General features: G+C 33.2%; 1 protein-coding gene across 1 annotated transcript in view; it reads left to right on the top strand.

Annotated features, from left to right (window-relative positions):
* The window catches only part of ME2 (malic enzyme 2), a 71,589-nt gene extending 51,163 nt beyond the window's left edge, over positions 1 to 20,426 (top strand). The window contains exons 15-16 of the mRNA XM_051969619.1: positions 1,012 to 1,110; positions 16,025 to 20,426. Coding sequence (XP_051825579.1) covers positions 1,012 to 1,110; positions 16,025 to 16,192 — 267 coding nt within the window. The 3' untranslated portion in view covers positions 16,193 to 20,426. The remainder of the gene's footprint in view (positions 1 to 1,011; positions 1,111 to 16,024) is intronic.
* Positions 20,427 to 23,974: the final 3,548 nt, after the last annotated feature.

Genomic DNA, 23,974 nt, shown 5'->3' with positions numbered 1-23,974 from the left:
CCTTATTTATAAAATGTGAGAGGCAACTCCAATCCTTATTGTTTTATACCTCTTTGAAACATTTAACACTTTTGATTACCTTCTCCTTTTGAATATTCTCTTCTCTCTAGAATTTTCATGATACTCATTTTCTCTTTATACTGATTGTTCCTTCTTAATCTTTTCCTGATATTACACATCCCTAAATGCAATGTACCCCTTTCTGTTTGTTTATTTTGCTATACACTCCTTAGGTAATCTTATTAGCTTTTATGAGTTTAAGCATGAACTTTCTTCTTAGTAACTTTTCAGACACAATTTTAGAGCATGCAACTAGTAGGGAAAATGTAGTGTCTGTGTTTTAAGAACTAGCAAATGGTGCAGTGGAGTTCCAGGCCTAGGTTTGGGAACTGAGTCTAAATCTGGCTTCAGAAACTTACTAGCTGTGTGACCCTGAATAACTCACTTTACTTCTATTTGCCTCAGTTTCCCCATCTGTATAAATTTATCAAATGAAATAATGATTGTAAAGAGCTTAACACATTGCCTGACATATAGTAATTGCTGTATTTTTACTATTATTAGTCATGATAACAGGTGTTTTGACTTATTCTTACTTCTTATATTTTACAAAGATGGAGTCACTCTGGTGATGAAATTCTTCCAACTTCTACAAATGACTGGAATAAAGGCAAAAATTTAAATAAAACTTTTTTTTTTTTTTTTACTGAAAAGAAAGGAAGATCAAAAAAAAAATAAAACGTGAGAGAATTAAATTCGGTGATCTCTGAGATTTCTTAAAATTTCAGAAATTTCATGTGATTTTTTGATGTCTTTGCTGAGTAGAATTTAACAAGAATACAACTTTTTTTTATGTGTAGTTATGTATTTTCATATGCGGATGGTGTTTTAGATTTATTGCTGTCAGAAAGTAAGCCTGTGGGTTTTATTTCCTGTAGTAGTCTTTGATACCCCTCATCAGATAACTGTAATGATTCTGTGATATTAAAAATGCTTTTTTCTGTATTGTAGGCATTGAGTGAACAATTGACAGAAAAGGAGCTAGAGGAAGGAAGGCTTTACCCACGACTCTCCAATATTCAGGAAGTTTCAATTAACATTGCTATTAAAGTAAGTAATAAATAAAATGTAGTTTTTTTGTAATATATGTGCTTTTGAATTTGACATTGTGAGAGAGCGACCTGTTGGTGAATGAACATACAAATCAAAACTACATGCAAAGGGATAATGCTGTGTAAAAATTATCCTGGCATGGATTGTCAATACAAAGTTATTATTAAATAAAATTAAATTAAAAAAAAAAAAACTACATGCAAGCATTTGAGATGTTCAAATTTGGTTTCAGAGTGAGAAAGATAATACAATTGATTTTTTGTTGTTGTTGGGTATTTATGCTACCAATGTGTAGTTAGACCAAATAATCTTTACAGTTTAAAATCGTCTGGAGAGTGATTTGGAACGATGCCCAAAGAGTTATCATACCATACCTACATACTCTTTGGTCTACTAGGTCTGTATCTCAAAGAGATCATAAAAAGAGAGGAAAGGATCCACATGTGCAAAAATATTTGTAGCAGTCCTTTTTGTACTGGCAAAGAACTAGAAACTGAGTAGATGCCTATCAGTTGGGGAATGGTTGAATAAGTTATAGTATATGAATGTTAATCATCACATGTGTGCAATGTTCTCTTGGTTCTGCTCACTTCCCTTAGCATCTATTCATATAAGTCTCTACAGGCCTTTTTGAAATCAACCTGTTCATTATTTTTTACAGAACAATAATGTTCCATTATATTCATGTACTATAATTTATTCTGCCATTCCCCAATTGATGGGTATCCATTCAGTTTCTAATTTCTTGCCACTATAAAAAGAACAGCTAGCTAGATATTGTTTGACTTATAAGAGCTATAACTTAACATAAATTTCTGCATCGTAGTAATGTTTCATAAACTTATTAGTGAATTCACTAAAGATTTGCTAATTATCAAAAATATTTGCCTTTGCTGAGTGCCTACTATGTAGAATTATATACTTATTATAGTAATACACTTTTATAGTATACACTTATTATAGTAAGTGCTATAGGTTATGGAAATGTCTTCTGCCCTCAAGAAATTTTTAATTTAATAAACATGATAAGATATATATATATATACACACATACACAAATAGCTGTAATATAAAGAAGAATATATTTATTTCATAAGAGAGGTCCTTTTCCAATGCTTCAAATGTATGAACTAAGTCTTTCAATTATTTGAAAACAGGATAAGATAGACATTCCAGACAAAGGTAGTTACATGAAAAAAGAATAAGAATGAGAAAATATGACATGTTCAAGTATAGGCAGGTAGTTCACTATAGGCAGATTACAGGATATGTGAAAGGAAATAAGGCTGGAAAGGTAAGTAATAGCCATATTGAAGAAACCTTTACTTCTAGCCTAAAAAATCTGCAATGTTTTTGGTAAACAATAGAGATCATAGACTGTTTCTTTTAAAAAGGAAGATGATAGGAACAAATAAATAATTTATCTAAAGCACAGAAGATAAGATGGAAAAAAGACAAGAAATGAATTGATCTGTTAGGAGATAATTGAAATAGTCTTTAAGTATTAATTATTAAAGGGCTGAATTAAGGTATTAATAATGGAGAAGGAAAGGAAAAGATAGGAGGAATATTGATTGGGGAATAGCTAAGCAAATTGTCTTACCTGAATGTAATGCGATATTACTGTGCTATAAGAAATTAATACAGAGAAATACACATAATCTGATGCAGAGTAAAACAACATATACTTGCGCCGCGCGCCCCCCCCCCCCCAAAAAAAAATCTATCTACAATGACCACAACCCACATAAATGGTAAGAACTACCACAAAGCAATCAGAAGTGAATGTTGCAAAATTTTAAATGAACATTAGTCCCAAAGAAGAAATAGAAGACATTCCACCCCTCTTTTTTGTTGGTAGAGATCCGTTATGTGTAACTTTGAATGTATTTTGAGATTTTTTTTTTAATGTTTTGATTGATTTTACTGATTTTTCTCTCTTTTTAAAAATTATTTGTCATGTGAAATAACAATGGAAAAGGATTGAGAAATAGCTACAAGGAGAAATTCTAGCAATGTTAAAACAAAAGGTATCAAAAAACCCTTATTTTAATAAATATGTAAAATTTTCCCCACCTTAACCTAGAAGCGGCATTATCTTTCCTCTGTTATATTTCCCAAAGACATAAGCAAGAAGTAACTTCTAACTTTCTGTACTACTTAGATTTTACTTTGATAGACCTTTGATCTCATCAATGTGAGTGTTCCTCTAGTGTTTCAGATTATAACCTGTCCATATCTTCACATTTTATATGACTCTTCTCTATCAGGAATCCACCTAATATGCGAGAGATCTTCTAAAATTTCATGACACTTCATAGCTCCTACGTCACGTTGGTCTTGTTACATATCTGGCCCATTTCATTTTCTAGTCATATGGCTTTTTGGTTATAACTTTTTTCTCCAGCACAATTTTTTGGTAATTATGTTGCATCTAACTCAGTTTGCTCCTCTATGTTACTCTTGGAAAGATCCTACAACTCTTACTTTTTATGGATTATGTGTTTTATGTGACCCAGAGTAGAGATTTATACATCAAGAAAGAATTTTAATGTTTAAAAAATAGATCTTAAAAAACCTTGTAAAAAAAAAATCTAATACTTAAGAGCCCTTGATCACAACGTCTCCATGATGCATCATGTTATCAACCTTCTGATGAAGATGTGATGGACTCAAGGTACAGAAAAAAAGATATATTTTTGGATATCTACTATGGATGTTGTTTTGCTTGAATATGTTTACTTGTTGCAAGAGTGATTCCGTTCTCTTCCATTCTCTATTCCTGTTTTTTAATGAAAGTTAGAAGTAGTAAAGGGCTGATAAATGGCACAGGGTATAGAATGCCAGACCTGAAATCAAGATGGCTCATTTTTCTTTTCTTTTTTTTCTTTTTTATGTTTTCTTTTCTTTTATTTTATAATAACTTTATATCGACAGAATCCATGCCAGGGTAATTTTTTTACAACGTTATCCCTTGCACTCGCTTCTGTTCTGATTTTTCCTCTCCCTCCCTCCACCCCCTCCCCTAGATGGCAAGCAGTCCTATATATGTTAGATATGTTGCAGTATATCCTAGATACAATATATGTTTGCAGAACCGAACACTTCTCTTGTTGCACAGGGAGAATTGGATTCAGAAGGTAAAAATAACCCAGGAAGAAAAACAAAAATGCAAATAGTTCACAGTCGTCTCCCAGTGTTCTTTCTTTGGATGTAGCTGCTTCTGTCCATCATTTATCAATTAAAGCTCAGTTAGGTCTCTTTGTCAAAGAAATCCACTTCCATCAGAATACATCCTCATACAATATCATTGTCGAAGTGTATAATGATCTCCTGATTCTGCTCATTTCACTTAGCATCAGTTCATGTAAGTCTCTCCAAGCCTCTCTGTATTCATCCTGCTGGTCATTTCTTACAGAACAATAATATTCCATAACATTCATATACCACAATTTACCCAGCCATTCTCCAATTGATGGGCATCCATTCAATTTCCAGTTTCTAGCCACTACAAACAGGGCTGCCGCAAACATTTTGGCACATACAGGTCCCTTTCCTTTCTTTAGTATTTCTTTGGGATATAAGCCCAGAAGTAACACTGCTGGATCAAAGTATATGCACAGTTTGATAACTTTTTGGGCATAATTCCAGATTGCTCTCCAGAATGGTTTGATTCGTTCACATCTCCACCAGCAATGTACCAGTGTCCCAGTTTTCCCGCATCCCCTCCAACATTCATCATTATTTTTTTCCTGTCATCTTAGCCAATCTGATAGGTGTGTAGTGGTATCATAGAGTTGAATTGCTCTAATCAAGTGATTTGGAACACTCTTTCATATGAGTGGTAATAGTTTCAATTTCATCATTTGAAAATTGTCTGTTCATATCCTTTGACCATTTATCAATTGGAGAATGGCTTGATTTCTTATAAATTTGAGTCAGTTCTCTATATATTTTGGAAATGAGGCCTTTATCAGAACCTTTAACTGTGAAGATGTTTTCCCAGTTTGTTGCTTCTCTTCTAATCTTGTTTGCATTAGTTTTTTTTTTAATTTAATTTTATTTAATAATAACTTTGTATTTGCATTAGTTTTGTTTGCACAAAGGCTTTTTAATTTGATATAATCAAAATTTTCTATTTTGTGATCAGTAATGGTTTCTAGTTCATCTTTGGTCACAAATTTCTTTCTCCTCCACAAGTCTGAGAGAGATAAACTATCCCTATGTTCCTCTAATTTATTTATAATCTTGTTCTTTATGCGTAGGTCGTGGACCCATTTTGATCTTATCTTGGTATATGGTGTTAAGTGTGGGTCCATGCCTAATTTCTGCCATACTAATTTCCAGTTATCCCAGCAGTTTTTATCAAATAATGAATTCTTATCCCAAAAGTTAGGATCTTTGGGTTTGTCAAACACTAGATTGCTATAGTTGACTATTCTGTCTTGTGGTTTTGGTGACTGCTGCTTTATAATATAATTTTAGATCAGGTACAGCTAGGCCATCTTCATTTGATATTTTTTTTTTCCATTAATTCCCTTGAGATTCTCGACTTTTTCTTGTTCCATATGAATTTGTTGTTATTTTTTCTAGATCATTAAAATATTTTCTTGGAAGTCTGATTGGTATAGCACTAAATAAATAGATTAGTTTAGGGAGTATTGTCATCTTTATTATATTCACTCGGCCTATCCAAGAGCACTTCATATTTTTCCAATTATTTAAGTCTGACTTTGTGTGGAAACTTTTTGGTAATTTTGCTCATATAATTTCTGACTTTCCTTTGGTAGATAGATTCCCAAATATTTTATGCTATCAACAGTTATTTTGAATGGAATTTCTCTTTGTATCTCTTGCTGTTGGATTTTGTTGATGTATAAAAATGCTGAGGATTTATGGGGATTTATTTTGTATCCTGCTACTTTCATTTATTTATTTGTTTTTTTAATTTAATTTAATTTAATTTAATTTAATTTAATAATAACTTTATATTGACAGAATCCATGCCAGGGTAATTTTTTACAGCATTATCCCTTGCACTCGCTTATGTTTCAATTTTTCCCCTCCCTCCCTCCACCTCCTCTCCAAGATGGCAAGCAGTCCTATATACGTTAGATATGTTGCAGTATATCCTAGATACAATATATGTTTGCAGAACCGAACAGTTCTCTTGTTGCACAGGGAGAATTGGATTCAGAAGGTAAAAATAACTCTGGAAGAAAATCAAAAATGCAAATAGTTCATATTCGTTTCCCAGTGTTCTTTCTTTGGGTATAGCTGTTTCTGTCCATCATTTATCCAGTGAAACTCAGTTAGGTCTCTTTGTCAAAGAAATCCACTTCCATCAGAATACATCCTCATACAATATCGTTGTCGAAGTGTATAATGACCTCCTGGTTCTGCTCATTTCACTTAGCATCAGTTCATGTAGGTCTCTCCAAGCCTCTCTGTATTCGTCATGCTGGTCATTCCTTATAGAACAATAATATTCCATAACATTCATATACCACAATTTACCCAGCCATTCTCCAATTGATGGGCATTCATTCATTTTCCAGTTTCTAGCCACTACAAACAGGGCTGCCACAAACATTTTGGCACTGTATCCTGCTACTTTACTAAAATTATGAATTATTTCTAATAGTTTTTTAGTAGAATCTCTGGGGTTCTCTAGGTATACCATCATATCATCTGCAAAGAGTGATAGTTTGGTTTCCTCATTGCCTACTCTAATTCCTTCAATCTCTTTCTCGACTCTTATTGCAGAATCTAGTGTTTCTAATACAATATTGAATAATAATGGTGATAGTGGGCAACCTTGCTTCACTCCAGATCTCACTGGGAAAGGTTCCAGTTTTTCCCCATTGCATATGATGCTTACTGACGGTTTTAAATATATGCTCGGCTCATTTTTCTAAGTTCAAATCCAGCTTCAAATATTAATGTGATCCTGGACAAGTCACTTAACCCTGTTTGGCTCAGTTTTCTAATCTGTAAAATGAGCCGGAGAAGGAAGTGGTAAATTACTTCAGTCTTTGTCATGAAAACCCTAAATTGGGTCACAAAGAGTCGTTCAAGAGATGACTCAAGAACAATAGTGATGCCAAAGAAATAGTGATGCCAAAAAAAAAATTTCAAAACATTTGAGACATTTTTGTTTAATGCAGAGAATAAAAAAAAAATAAGAAGAAAACATAAAACAGAACAGTTTTATAAAGTCCATTCTGCTACAGTGGGAATTTGTTCCAGCAGGATTGATATTATTAGAGAATAATTTAAGTATAATACAGAATTTCAAGTTTGATTATGCTTGATTTTTGTCTTCAAGAAACAGTTTGCCAGAAAACTGCATCATCTTATAATAACTCACAAGCTGCAGCCCTTCTGATTCCCATTTACAAATTTTAGATTTCTTTCATGGTAAAGTACAACATCTGTTTTACATTTTTTGGTATAGTAGGAAATATGGGAGAAGATTTAGTACAAGCTGCTTTATTTTTTTCCCATGGCCTCCATTTTGAGGCTTAGCCTGTCCAATTAATGCAATACTTTTCTAGAAATGCTTAACAGGACATATGCTTTCTCCTCACTCTTGGTTTCCCTTTAAGATTTAGCTCAAGGGGCAGCTAGATGGTACAGTTGATAGAGTGCTGGTCCTGAAGTCAGAAGGACCTGAGTTCAAATCTGGCCTCAGACACTTAACACTTTCTAGCTGTGTGACCCTGGGCAAGTCACTTAACCCCAATTGCCTCAGCAAAAAAAAAAAAAAAAAAAAAGATTCAGCTTAAGTACCTTCTCTACATTATTCTTTTCCTGATTTCTCCAATTCCTGGTATTGGCCCCAGTTTATCTTGAATTTATATCTGTTTTGTAAATATGGTTCTGTACATCTTCACAATGTAATAGAATTTCCTTAGTGTAGAGTCTTTAATTTTTGTCTCTGCTTCTCTATGATTAACATACTGTCCAGTAAATAATGTACATAAAGTTATCTACTACTTAATTAATGTAGATGATCTAAGAATGAGGGGCAAAACAATACCAATATCAAGAGGTTCTTTGAAAATGTTTTCTGGAAAAGATCTCCGACGTCAGTTTACTTCTTGGTTATTTGTCTCAAAAATGAATTGAAAATTGTGTGGCTATATAAAAATCATGTAACTTGGCTTTCTACAAAAATTTATTACTGAATCAAAATAGCCTTTCAAATAACTTTCTTATTCTGTAAAACATACCTTCAAATAATGTCAGTATTTATTGTGTCAACCACATTAAAAACTTTATCTGTTCTATATCACTAACTGTAGAATACTGACAGTTCTTTTTTTATTTTTTTAATTTTATTTATTTTTTATTTTTTATTATAGCTTTTTATTTACAAGATATATGCATGGGTAATTTTTCAGCTTTTGTTCCAATTTTTCCCCTCCCTTCTCCCACCCTCTCTACCAGATGGCAGGTTGATCAATACATGTTATATATGTTAAAGTATATGTTAAATATAATATATGTATACATGTTCATAGTTATTTTGCTGTACAAAAAGAATCGGACTTTGAAATGGGATACTATTAGCCTGTGAAGGAAACCAAAAATAGAGGGATTGGGAATTCTATGTAGTGGTTCATAGTCATCTCCCAAAGTTCTTTCGCTGGGTGTAGCTGGTTCAATTCATTACTGCTCCATTGGAACTGATTTAGTTCATTTCATTGTTAAAGAGGGCCAAATCCATCAGAATTGATCATCATATAGTATTGTTGTTGAAGTATATAATGATATAAGTATATAATGGCCCTTCTCATTTCACTCAGCATCAGTTCATGAAAGTCTCTCTAGGCCTTTCTGAAATCATCCTGTTGGTCATTTTTTACAGAACAATAATATTCCATAACATTCATATACCACAATTTATTCAGCCATTCTCCAGTTGATGGGCATCCACTTAGTTAACAATTTCTGGCCACTACAAAGAGGGCTGCCACAAACATTCTTTCATATACAGGTCCCTTTCCCTTGTTTAAGATCTCTTTGGGATATAAGCCCACACTGACAGTTCTTAGCACCCTTCTTTCTCACCCAAATTGTGCCTTTGATGGTTCATGCAAATTCATTAAGGGGTATCTGAAAAAAGGAGATTATACTCAAAGCTTGGAAAAACTCAACATATTGATTAATATTGGAAAAAGTATTCCAGAAGACATCAATAACTACAATACCATATGCCTACTTTCCCATCTTTTTAAAGCTTTATGAGAAAACTGACAATATGGCTGCTTGAAAAGGAGACTGTACATCCAGTTATTATACCTAGTCCATCAAAATCCTAGAATTCATACCAGAAAAATAATAATCAAGAAATCCATTGAGAAACTATAAGTGATTTCTTCCACCCTAGAAAGGGATAAGAAGTCAGCTAGAAACTCTTGGCTAATAGGAAAAGGTACTAGCCAAGCTAGGATCATTAATAGATGTCCTTCCTCCAGGAACTGCAGAGATGGCTAAGGATATGAGTAGCCTACCAGATCCTGTATCTAGAGTTGGCAAGAGCAAAGAGCTCCCTGAAAAAAAGCCCCAATATAGGAATCTTGCAAATGCTATATAATATCAGCAGTAACCAGAAGTATGACTTAACAGTAGCCAGCTCAAGACCCCAGATCTAGGAAGTTATTAGCTAGCTTACATTGTCTTAAAAGGGCTCCCTAAATATCCAGGCTTAGTAACTTTGTAGTTAGGGCAGAAATTCAAGTGACTGAGCAATACCAAAGAGCACCAACTACACCATTCAAAAGTATCATAAAAGGGATAGAAAGGTAGAATCTCATCCTAGCACAAAGCTCCAAATCAGGAATTAAAGCCAGAAGTCTGAGAATATCAAAATTTTTATTTAAAAAATGATTAAATCCTTGCAAATTATTACAAATCTAGAGATACCCAAAAAGAAAGCAAGCAACTTCATAACAACTGCAAGCAGAGAGGAAAAACATTTTCCACAAGGACAACATGAATACTTAGAAAACATTAAGCAGAAGATTAAAAATTATAAAAAAGAAATTCTAGAGGAAGGAAAGATTTGTTGAGTTATTTCAGTTTTATTCAACTCTTCATTTCTACATTTAAGGTTTTCTTGACAGTCATAATGGAGTGGTTTGCCATTTCCTTCAAATCATTTTATAAAAGATGAAGAAACTGACTCAAATAGGATTAACTGACTTTCCCAGAGTCATGCAGTCACTTAACTATCTGAGGCCAGATTTGAATTCAGGAAGATAAGTTATCCTTATTCTGGGCATAGCATGCTTTTTCACTGTGTCACTTAAATGCCCTGAGGAAAGAATTAGAAAATGAATAAATAGCTTAGAAGAAAAAATGATGATTCTTACTCAAGAAATTAAATTGCTGACAACTAGAATTAGACATAAAGAAATGATCTCTAAAAATTAGAATATACCAAACAGAAATTAGCTATCTATGAGGTAGCATATAAGATTTCCAGTGGTGCATTTTCCTGATGCTCAAATTCAATGGGTCCAAAATTTAATTCCTAGTCTCATTTTCAAAACTTTGGAGTAGTACTACCTTCCCCATCACTTAGGCTCTAGACCTTAATAGATTTCGTGATTTCTCCTTTTCCTTCATGTACCCATTCAGATGCTGTGTGGTGTCACTTCTGGCTCCCTTTAACCTATCTCTAGTGGGGACTATCCTTTCCTGTTCTGCCATTGCTGCAGACCAGGCTCTCCCCACTTAAATGAGAAGGTAATAGCATAGTCATCTTTGGAGTCAGCATCCATCCTGGGACAGAGCTCTGCATCCCATGTTTGACAACCTTTTTGGCCTTGGCAAATCACTTCACCTCACTAGATTAGATAACCCTTAATGTTCTTTCTAGTTCTAACACAACAATGCTATGATCTTCTGGTGACTATGGTAATAACTTCATAATTGGTCAATCCAATCTACACTGCTAAAATAAACTTTCTGACATATAAGAAAAATTCCCTTGCTCAAAAACCTTTAGTGGCTCTTCATCACCTCTAAAATAAAATAGTAACACCCTAGTCAGACATTTAAAGCTCTTCAAAGATTGGCTTTGATTGACTTCTCAATTTTTATTGATTATACTCTTTACCTAACCATACTAGAACAGTGGCTGTTCCCCAATTTTATTCTTCCCATTCTACATGATTTCAACCAGGCCATGTTCTTTGGCTGATATTTCCTTCTACATCTTTGCCTAGTAATATTTTTCTATTCTCAAGACAATTTCAGGTATAGTGGTTATCTTTCTCATATTTCTTAAAACACTTTCTCTAGGCTCCTCCTTTGCCCTCACAAATCTAGCTCATATCATATGTATTTTTATGTATTTCTTCTTTCACCATTTAGACTTTAGGCTTCTCGGTGACAAGGACTATTTTGATCATTTTTCTATCCTCAGAACCTAATCTTGCACACTATAAGTCCTTAATATTTTATTCATAGCATAGCATGTTGATTTAATTTGTTAATATTATAGCATGATTATCATGATGCTTTGATGATGAAACAAATTTTGACCTACAATAAGTTTAAATAAAGTGGTTTTTATCAATGAGAAAAAAAATAAGAAGGGGAGATTGAAAGATGGTATAAAATACTGCCAGATATTAAGTCTGTTTCCTCAAGTTCAATTCTACAGTGGTCTTTATTGTTTGGCAGTTCTCAAATGAGCCAATGGTTCCATAATGATGTTTGAGTTATTTTGATGCTTTGGTGAAATAAGTAAATGATCACACCATTTAAAGGTGAAAGAATCAGTCATTTAAACATATCTTTGTTATATATTAGATTATCATTAAATAAAAGATAAATGCACGAAGTTTTTAGGCAGTTCTTGACAATCCTTATAAAAGTTTTGTTTTATGTAATTTGTGTCATTAGCACAAATGAACAGCATGTTTTTATTCTATTCAACATTAGACACTTGATTCATTAGTACCTGAAAGAATCAGACTTGCAAACTTAACCAAAATAAACCAGGTTTATAAAGTGTTTAGAAAAGAGCTGTCTGAAAAAAATGCATAAAATTGTTTCAGAGTTTGTTGGGGGTTTTGGAATATCTAGTGAAATATTTCTTTTTAAGTGCTAAAACCACCTATTGGGGCAGGGAAGGAGAAAAACACATATTATAATCATTTTCATCTTCTCCCAAAAAAATTATTTTACCTTTTTCATTTACATTGGGACACTTAAGAGCATTTTCTGATACATTCATAGGAAGTTTAGAAGCCATCCTATAGATTGGCATCTGGGCTGTACTTATTCTATTCCTGTACTTACTTTTTATGTTTCAGCTTTCTGGTGCACTACCATTGCCCTACTTGGTATCCCTTCAGTACAATACTGTCTGAATATAGTGATGCCCATGAAAACTACTGAAATGGGTCTTATTTTACTAAACATTCAGAAAAATAGCAGTAAAGTTGATGTGCCTTAAGTATAAAGCCATGGAGGCAACTGGAATGTTACTGGTTGATTTATTTTTCTTTTCATTGTTAACACTTCACTTTATCCTCTCTCTGCTTCATAATTTCTTGCAGCCATCAGAATATCTGTTAGGAGCTTGTATATAAACCCAATTATTTCTGTTTATTGCTTTCCTCTACTTATTTTCCTTGATGTTTAAACTCACTCTTCCTTTGTTTCATAGCACATTGTTGCCGTGTTTCTTGATATTTAGCTTTTCTGATTTTATATATTATTACATAATATATATATTACTGTATATAATATAATATAATACTATATTACTGTAGGCATAGCAATCTCAACATGTAGATTTTATACATAATAGACGTCATCTTTCCTACCCCACCTCCCAAATCGCCTTTCTTCCCTATTTTTGTTGACCACTACCATTCTTCCATTCATCCAGGTTTGTAATTTTACCATTATCTTCCTCTCTTCAATAACACTTTCTCCCTTCTTTCCACGCATATTGCAACTATCCCTACCACTACTTACTTAGATATTTCAATAGCCTCTTCTTTAATTTCCCTGCTCTAATATAGCTGCCTATCTGGTATTTTTTATCATGTTACCCTTCCTCAAATACCTTCACCTATCTCCCTTTTCCTCCCTTCCTTTCTCTTTCTTTCTCTTCCCCTCTCTCTCTTCCTCTTTCCATACCTCCTTTTCTCCCTCCTATCCCCTCCTCTTTCCTCCCTATCTTTCTATCTCTCTCCCTATTTTTCTCCCCTTCCCTCCTTCCCTCTCTCTTTCTCTCCCTCTCCTTTCCCTTCTCTTCCCCCCTTGCTCTTCTCTCTTTTTCCCTCTATCTCTCTCTCTCTCCCCCCACCCTCTTCTTCTCAATCTATATTTTGAAGAATTATTTGGCATTCAATTCAAGAACATTTCCTTCATGAGTCCTTTCCTATCCTGTCTAGTCTCTTCCAGCAGCCAGTGTTTTCCACATCCTCACTTTGTATTTTATATTTACTTTTTAAAAATAGATTTTATATTTTTTCCTACTTACCTCTCAAAACAATTTTTAGCATTCATTTTTATAAGATTTTTGAGTTCCAGATTTTTCTTCCTTCCCTCCATTTTTCTTAAAACAATAGGCAATTTAAGATAGGTTATATATGTGCCATCACATAAAACATTGCCACATTAATCATAGTCATTTAAAAAAAAAAAAACTGATCAAACAGGGAAAAAAACATAGGGGAAAAAACCACGAAGAAATTATGTTTGATCTGCATTCAGAGTTCATCAGTTCTTTATCCAAACGTGGATAACATTTTCCTTCCTGAATCCTTTGTGCATTTTGTAGATTCTTGTGATACTGAAAACTGAGTCATTCATTGTTGATCATCATACAATGTTGGTGATTATTATGTATAATGCTTTCCTGATTCTGCTTATTTCGCATTGTGCCAGTTCATACAATTCTTTCTAAGTTTTTCTGAAATCTGCCCATTCATCATTTCTTATTGAACAATAGTATTCCATTACATGCATATACCAAGCTTGTTAAGCCCACTCCCCATCCCTCAATCTCCAATACTTTTCCATCATGTAAAGGGCTCCTATAAATATTTAATGTAGATCCTTTTCCCTTTTTTAATAGTTTCTTTGGGATACAAATCTAGCAGTGGTATTGCTAGCTCAAAGGATATACATAGTTTGGTTGCTTTTTGGACATAGTTATACTTTGTTCTCCAAAATGATTGGATCAATTTATAATTCCACCAACAGTACATTAGTGTTCCAATTTTCCTATATCCTCTCCATCATTTTTTATTTTTCACATCTACTTCTTTTGTGACTCCCCTGAATTTCTGAGCACTAGATCTTTAGGATCCTCTCTGATATTTTGGATTACAGTAAGGTGTGTAGGCACCTCAGAATTCCTGCAATTCTGTGGCACAATGATGCCAGTCTGGCATCTGGTTGTTTTCTACAGCTACCAAGGTCCCCACCCTCTGCTTTTGCTCCCTCTGAAAAAAAGACTTCTATACTATGCAAGTCCCTTATCTGGTTATGTTGATACTTGTTTTTCTTAGCTTCTGGCTGATTTGTGCAATTCTGTGACAGTGTTATAATTGTTAGATTTCTTTTGATCCTGATTGGATGAATTTCAGGGTTTTTCCTTTGATGTGAAGTGGTACCTCAGCGGTTTAATTTGTATTTCTCTTATCAGAAGTGATTAGAATACTTCATATGATTACGTGTAGCTTTGATTTCTTCATTTGAAAAACTGCTGCCTCTATTTCATTGAATCACCATTTTTTCCTTGAAGTATAATGCTTAATTTTTTCAAGTAGTTGATTTCCTGGTTGTAGTCTTAGCTTCTTTACCTTCCAGTATATTTGTGTGTGTGTGTGTGTGTGTGTGTGTGTGTGTGTGTGTGTGTGTGTGTGTTTTGTATTTACTTAGCCATAGACATATGGTTTCCCCACATAGAACATTAGCTCCTTAAGGACAGAGACCATTTCATCTTTCTCTTTGTACTATTGGCAGTTTCCTTCATGTCAGACTTGTTTAATAAAGGCTTGATAATTGATTGGCATCTGTATATCAGATCAGCTAGTTTTATTGCATTGGAGGTTTCACTTTTCCCAGCTATTTTATTGTTGCTCAATGATAGTTTCTTTCTTGCCCGACAGGGTAGTTTTTGTTTTATTTGTGCATTTTACTTTCGACTTACTTGGGAGTTACTATTCAAGATATTTAAGGTTTCTAGAATATTAACCTCTGGGTAAGAGAAGTGTTTGTCATAGAATAAACATTATTACTCATATTTTGTATACAAAAGTAGAGTGACAGTCATTTAAATTTTTTTCCATCTCTAGAAGGCAATAGATTACAATTGAAAAGTAAAAGTAAATTCTACTTTGAACTGTGTGGGACCAAAATAATCCAAATAGACATTTCTTGGAGTCAGAGCAGAAAGTAGTTTATTCAATACCTGGGGAAAAAGGGCATTGCCTTCCCCAGGATAGTGAAGTGAGGAAAAGGTCAGGCAACAAAGAACAGTTTTATACCCTAAAACAATTTTTAGCCCATCTTGTTCCCAGCTGTTCCTGACTTAATATCAAGGCTCACAGTCTTTCACAAGAATCCACTCCACTCTCAGGGTACAACAGCAGGGGGGCTATAAATTACAAAGTAGTTTGTGCAAGATTAAGCAAGGGTACAAGCAAAGAAGGGAGATCCTGAAATTATAGCCCCAAACTATGGTAGGGGTCAGTTATTTGAGAAGGCCTCTTGTCCATCCCATATATACTAATAAGAACTAAAAGAACTTAGGGTTCTTTTAAAGAACTAAATTTAACCAGCAAATTTAAAAAAAAAAAAACTTATCATATACTACTCTTGTTTTTTGATATTACATGCAAACTGCATAATAATATTATTTATCTTTCAGATTACAGAATATCTGTATGCCAAGAAGATGGCTTTCCGTTACCCAGAACCAGAAAACAAGAGTGACTATGTTAGATCAAGAATATGGCGAAGTGATTATGAGTCTTTGCTGCCAGATGTATATGAATGGCCTGAATTTGCATCACATCCTCCCAAACTACACGAATAGAAGCATTCCTTCTAAAAGGACACTTGCTAAGCTGCAGGGACCTCCTTCCCCACCCTCCCCATTTTTTCCACACCAAGTAGAAAAAATAATTGATATTTGCAGGGGTTTTTTTTTTTCCCGTATTTTATTGTCTTACTCCATTTTGCTTGATTTATTTCTCCAAATATCTATAAATCAGATCTGTGAGAGAATACATCACCTACATTGTTTGTGCGTTTTTAAAAAAGAAAAAAGTTCAAACGACTATAATGCTCTAATACAAGCTTGGAGTACATGCCACACCGTATATGCTAAAAATATAAATGCATATGTATTTTTTAGATGTGTTTATTGTATTCCCATTCACTGCTGACTGCCAAAGTAAAATTACTTCTGCCATTATAAGTAATAATCTTCTCCCATCCAATTCCTTCAGGATTATTTAAAATTCACTCCTGTGGAAGTGAAAAAACAAATTTTGAATTCTAACTTGAAGCAAGAAATCCCTTTAATTAGAAACTCTACACTTTTCTAAAGTCTAAAGGAAAGCTTTTCCTGGTATCCAAAATGTTATTCCATTTAACCATAGACTTTGTCAATCTCTGACAGACTGAGTTGTGAAATAGGAAAAGTTTTCTATATTATTTATTTTATCTAAAATATTTTATTAGTAGGGTGAAATGAGAGCTAGTATGAGCTTTAGAAAAACTAAGGAAATGGTCAACCAGTCTATTGAAAAATACACCAAAATTGTGATCAGGATCTTCTCTTTTTTTTTTTTTTAAACTTTACATAGGTAATATTGGTTTATAATTAACAGCATACTAATTAATTGTTCAATCTTGAAGTTATATTCTGAAACAAGCGTAATTGACAATACTTCCATCTTCTTGAATTGCAAATGATTCTTTAAGAACAGGATGTAATACAGAAGACGACTTAATGTAATGTATCATATTCATAAATTATTCAGCTAAATAGTCCCCTTCTTAATCATCTCTTTGGGAATCTCTTGTATTTCCTCCTACTACCTTGTCATTTCTCACAACATTTTTAGAATTTTTTGGAGTTATTTTTAGAATACTGGGGTCTTTTTGTTTTGATTTTTACTAAAAATTTTCATTCTCATGAGGTGGATTTGAGTTTTAGAAGTAGCTAAAAATTGTTCAGAGGCAAGTGTGATATATGAAGTGGGTTAGGAAGATGAGTATATCTTTTGCAGGTTAGGGATTTAAGCATAAAATAATGAGATTAATTTTCTTTCCTTTTTAGAGGCAATTCCAAACCAAGAGTTTGAGATTTGAAAAACAACATTTAATTGGAAGTATACATTTTGGTCAGCATAGTAATTTGTAATCTCATTTCAGATGTGTAAGTTACTTGATTTTCTTCACAATAGTCATGTATTCCTCTAACATTATAGAAAAATGTGTAGTGGCTCTTAAGAGGGGAATCTTTTTTTCTTTTGTTTCATTTCTTCAGTGGAAAGAGTTGTTGAAAGGTAGATTGATGGTAATTCTGAGTATGTGTTTTTTGAAACTCAGAAACCTTTCAGTTGATCCCCCTTGTTTAATATGACTTCTTAGGAAATTTGATTTAAATAATTATAAATGGATGCCCTGACTATTCACCACTATGTTTTGTAAATCTATTTCCTATGAAATAAGTAAATTATAGTTATGCATTTTTCATGCTTGGAGACTAAGCATTTAACTTTTTTTCCTCCTCATTGCTCTTCATTTAAAATAGGTAACCTTTAAAATGATCCTATCCATAAAATTGTAATAATTTGAGGTTCTAATGTAAAATAATGGGCATAATTATAGATTTCTTTCAGCTATTGTTTTTTGAAGCCAGGAACTGCGAATTAGAAAATAAATTTTACGTTCTTGGTAAATATGTCCATTGCTATACTTTCAGTGTATAATTATGCATTTTAGAAATAAAGTGAGCATCTTTAGTGAATGCCCTTACATATAATTCAAATAAAGCAGTAAGCTTTGTGTTTTTTTGTCTTGGGGGAAAATGGCTTACACATTTTGGTAATATGGTTTTCAAGAAAATGTCAGGAAAAGAAACTTGGTAGTACAAGTTTTTAAAAAATTTAAATCTTAAGGTATCTTTAAAGCTGCTAGACACCAGTGTCCTTTCTTGTGACAGAAAACTAAGGAGAATTTTATTTTAACAATAGAAGTTTGTTAATTTCATGTGATTATGACTCCAGATTCATGTTTTGATTCTTCTTAGTGTTACTCAAGAATTGTACTTTCTAAATCGACTACAACAATATATACACTGGTTGAAAATATTAATATAGAGAAGTAGATTGGGAAAAAACTGGAAATAAACTAATTTTAAAAATTTTCTATGAGATTATGTCTGGGGAAAATGTAATTGATTTCATAAGGAACAGAGAAATAGTTGCACCTTACAGGAGAAAGAAGAAACTAGAACCACTGTTGATTTGTCAGAGATGATTTAATAGTCCAGAGTAAAAAAATATTATAATCTGGTACCAGATATAGTGTAGGCCAAATGGAGCACTTATGTAAGAATAAGGGGAAAGATTGCTTCACTGATCTCTTTCCCCAATTGAAGAGAAGGTTAATTTACACTATAATGGGGAAAGTATGTGAGTGTGAGATTTTGGTTAAATTGCTAAAAGTATTAAAATGTGGTATGAGTTTTAAATTCAATACTGTGAATAGTTTTCTGCATTTTAAATATTTTTTAAAATACCAACTCAAATGATGTTTTTTACATAGAATGACTTTTCATCTATTTTTGCTATCTTAGTGTTTACAGTCTATAAGTTCACTTAAATTTAAGGTATTGGTCTGAAAATAAATGTAATTTGTTTGAATTGAAGATAATGCTTCAGAAGATTTCCTGAAAATACATCTAGCTACAATGTATTTCTTTGTATTGGTTTAGAAAAAGACTCATCAAATGAGAACCATTTTTTACTTTGTAAAGAGTAATCTTGAAAAAAAATCCAACTGATTTTTCAATATATTGTCTACTAACAATTTGCATTACCTTATACTAAATTCTAAGACCTTAAGAAATAAGTCCTGCTTCTCTGAATTCAGATTGATTGTTTTAGGATTAATGTGTAATGGTTGTTAAATGTTATCTACAGCTTGGAGTCAGTAACAGCAATTATAAACGAATAGTAAATAAACAGTTGTCACAAAGCTTCCAGGAGGGAGATATGGAGAAATTCTTTTCCTATACTTCATTCAGATATTACCCATATTCATTGTCCTTTTTAGTCCTCGGTGCCCCAAGGATGATTTCTTCATACTGTACATTGTTGAATTCATTAACAATAATAGGGTCAGTTGTATAGGAGCACAGTTATAAGAGCTCTAATTAAAGTTCCCAATCCTGAAATTTCACTTTTAAAGAAGTAAATGCAATTGGCAGTGCTTGTATTTTGTATCTGAAATTACATATGTTCAGATGCTGCTATATTAATAAATTAGAAAGTTACAATGAGACATGTCACCTGTTATGAAATAGTACTAACTCTGATCTTTTGATATGCATCAAAATTATTTTCTACTAGTATTGAAATGAGCACTTTGCAGACAAACTAAATAAATAAATCTAACATTTAAATGTATCGATTAGAATAATTCAACTATTAAAAAATTCCTGGTCTTTAATGTGGTTGAGGTTTTTCAGTATTTTAATTTAACCAGCAAATTTTCCCATATTATTAGTAAAGAAATTGTGTTAAATTCAGTGTTGTGTCTTGTAATAGTGAGCATAGAATTAGACCCACAGTGTTTTTAAATCTATTAAATAAGAGTGGACTTAAGAAAGGCCAGTAGTCTTTATGAAATGTTGATTTGCTTTCACTGAAAATTCCATGCAAAATGGATTTGAGAATTTTAAATCTTTTTGCTTTTTTATAAGGGGATAGTGGGATAAAAATGAAAATATGTTAAAAGTTCAGTTGCAGAAACTGTACATTAAATAAAATGTCTTTAAAAGCTTTGTATCTTTTCTGTAACAGCTTCTTGCTAAAAAGCTGTGTTTTTATATTCTACTGTTATCTATTCCATATAAAAAAACGTTAAACCCTTTTTTGTTACTCTTATTCTCTGGTGTTGAGCAAATTTTTTAAGCTTTATGTTTGAGGAGGAAATCTTGCTGATAAATTAAGAGTTTTCTTGATTTTCATGATTTGTTTCAATGTCAGTGATTTTTTTTTAATGCTTTTTCAAATTAAAAAATACTTAACCAATCATTGATTGTAACCTTCCAATTCTAACATTAATTAGTAATACTCAAGATATGAAAGAGAGTGATGAGACAAGAATAATTATTTCTCTAAGCCCTTTCATTTTGTTCTTGAATATAAATGCCTTTTAGTTTCGAAAATTATCTTAAATGAAACACTCATTTACTGTTCTCTTAAAAGTTATCTCTTTCATCCTTTTCATGTTTACCTCTCAACTTTTGTTCAGTTGCTTCAGTCATGCCCCACTTTTTGTGACCCCATTCAGAGTTTTCTTGGCAAAGATACTGAAGTAGTTTGTCATTTCTTTTTCCAGATCATTTAGAGGAAACTGAGGCAAGCAGGATTGAGTGAATTGCCCCAAGTCAAATAACTAGTGTATTAGGCCAGCTTTAAACTTGGGTCCAGTGCTCTTAATCTTCTGCACCATCTAGTTGCCCTCAACTCAGGATTTTTAAAATTCCCATTTTATGCTAATATATTCATTTTGTAGAAAGTATTAGATAATATCTACTGCACGTACATGTATAAGTGCAACTTTACATGTACATAATTTATTACAGGATAAGAAAACAATTAAAACTGATGAGCAGAAAGTTAAATACTTGACAAAAAATTTAATCCTAAATGTTTTCCTTCACTTTTCTCAAAATGTAGAATTGAGCAAAGAACTGCAACAATTTTTTTAACCATTTATACTGTTTCACAAACTAATCTATTACATGAATTGATTATTGATTTAAAGGAAATCATATACTACAAAAATCATTACTTACTATTTTCCCCCATTAATATTTAAGGTAAAAAAAAAAAAGAATGATTCCTTTTTATGTTGATTATTCATGGGAATATAAATTTAAGGAGGGAAAATGTTTGTATGCAACATTGATTTATTATATGAAGGTCTAGTGATCAGTTATAAAAAATTTATGTAAATTTTTTTTCTCTTTTAGGGCATTGTAATTGATGTGTTCTGGTCTTATATTTTCTTAGTAAAATTTTCCTATTCATAAATTATGCTTATGTATTTGTTCTTAAGTATACCATTGTATATATTGGTTACTTTTTAAATGGCTTATCTTAAAACTTTAAAATAACTCCAGAATGCCTAATTCAATGAAAATATTACCAATTTCAATTCACATTGTGGAATGTTATGTTCTCTGATGTTTTTTTCTACTTGGCTATGTCCTCCCAAAATACTTATCTCTGTTGTACTTTCATCTTAAACTATAGAAAAATGCAATATTGGACCATAAATTCAAGGTTGTACATTTTATTAGGAAGGAGGAATAAAGTAAAAACCATGTTACAAAGTATAAAATAATTACCATCTTGCACCATTTTTAAACTAATTCTTTCAGAAAAGTTCTATGGTATTATCAAAATTAATTAATAGTTGGGGCAGCTAGATGGCAGTGGGCAGAGCAGCAGCCCTGGAGTCAGGAGGACCCGAGTTCAGATTTGACCTCAGACACTTCTCACATACTAGCTGTGTGACCCTGGAAAAGTCACTTAATCCCGTTGCCTCGCCAAAAAAAAAATAATAATTTTTTAAAAAACAATAGCTAATATTTATATAGCACTGTGTGTCATTCACTGTGCTAATTATCTCATTAGATCTTCACCACAATCCTGGGAGTTGCTCCTATTTTCCTTATTTTACAGTTGAGGAAACAGGCAAACAAGTGACTTGCCTAGGAACACATAGCTAATATGTGTGATGTGTCTGAGATTAGATTTGGACTCAAGGCCCTGCACGCTTAAGCACTGCATTACCTTCTAAAGGAAAGATTTCATCTTTTCATGAGCAGGGCCAACTGGAAAGTGTTCTTGCTCATCCTTTGCAATAGCTATATCTTTACTGCTATTACATTCAGCTCCCAAGCATCTTCTCTAGACTATTTTGCTTTGAGAAGGGAATACTCCAAGGTTAAAAAAAAAGTCAGGTGTTAAATCAAGAAGCATTTATTAGGTGTCGTGATAGAATCTGGAGATACAAAGACAATTGCTGTCTTAAAAAAAGATTATATTGTATGGATTAGACATAAATATCAAATATATGGAAAATTTAATTTGTGGTATGGAAGGACCATAATAGCTGGGAGATTAGGAGAAGCTTCCTGAAGGCAGACCTCAAAGAAACAAGGGATTGGAAATGAGATAAAAGAAGGTTATTCATGCATGAAGGCTAGCCAATGCAAAGGCAATGAAACAAAACAGAATGTCATGTGCAGAATATCAAGAAGGTTGCTTTGCCTGAACTGTGGAGTGCAAAATGGGGAGGGAGGGGAATGTAGAATAAAATTGGAAAGATCGGTGAGATTGTAAAGAATTTTGAATTCTAAATTTGTAATTTATCTGGGAAGAAATAACCAGTGGTGTTTACTGATCATGGAATAGAGCAATTTTGCAATTCAAGAAAACCATTCGGGCAACTGTGTAGAGAGGATGGCTAAAGAGGGAAGACCAGATGCAGGGAGATCAGTTGATGAGAGAGCCTGAACTAGGGCAGTGGCTATGGATGTAGAATGAAAGAAACAAATGTAGAGATAGAAGCAGGAAGGCTTGGCATCTGAATGGAAATATAGGGTGTGTGAAAGAGAAGGATTGATGATAGAAGTACAGGCTATAAATGTTGACGGGATGATTATGCACTCAACAGAAATAGGAAATTTAAAAGAGGAATGGGTTTAGGAAAAGTTACATTTAAGCTGATGGGATTACTGAGTGTTGAGATAAATGGGTTCAGTACAGAGCTTTATGATACACCCATAATACAGCATGAGGTGTATAGTAAACCAATAAAGAATATGAAGGAGGGGTAATCATTAAGAAAATAAAAATAGATCTGTGTTAGGAAAGACTCATAGAAGATAAACTATTAAGGAAATGGTAGAGGCTGATGTCAAATGCTAGAGAAGTCAAAATATGACAACTGAAAAAGGTAATTTAAGATTTGCAATTGAGGGAGGATTTAGGGAATATGGTTGAGTGGGTTGGTAAATTTCAAGTTCTCCAGATTTCCCCCACAAATAGAACAAATTTGTGCCTCAGGGCATAGACTCATCACATAGACTGGTGAAAAATCAAGAAGATGAGGCAGAAAAAGGGTCCTCCAGATACAACGCAAGAAAATCTGAAGAAATTAGAGATTAACCATGTGCAGTGCAACCACCTACTTCAGAAACACCATATGGGGAGCCCTGGGGCTGGTTGGGTTTGACTGGCCCCTCAGCAGAAATCACAGAAACTTAAACCATCTGGATTGTTTGTGAAGTCAGGGTCTGATTCCAGAAATTCTTAAGTGAATCTTTACTGATTAGGAGTGCTGGGTTTAGCTATGTTGCCAAGCCAGGCTCTTGGATGAGAAAGAACCAGCACACCCATGAGTGCAGAAGCAGTGGGACTAAGATGCTGCTGATGCAGGGCACTTACTAGATGATGGAGCTCTTGATTTGGGAGCAAATCTGAGAGAACTGAAGTGAAGCTTGAGGCACCATCTCCCCCTACCCTATGATTAGAGGTACTTATACTAATGCCTCTTATTTGGA

This window comes from Antechinus flavipes, chromosome 1, assembly GCF_016432865.1.
Source record: "Antechinus flavipes isolate AdamAnt ecotype Samford, QLD, Australia chromosome 1, AdamAnt_v2, whole genome shotgun sequence".
In the NCBI taxonomy this organism is placed as follows: Eukaryota; Metazoa; Chordata; class Mammalia; order Dasyuromorphia; family Dasyuridae; genus Antechinus; species Antechinus flavipes.
Note: the sequence above shows the minus strand (reverse complement) of the source record. Positions and strands in the feature narration are given on the sequence as shown.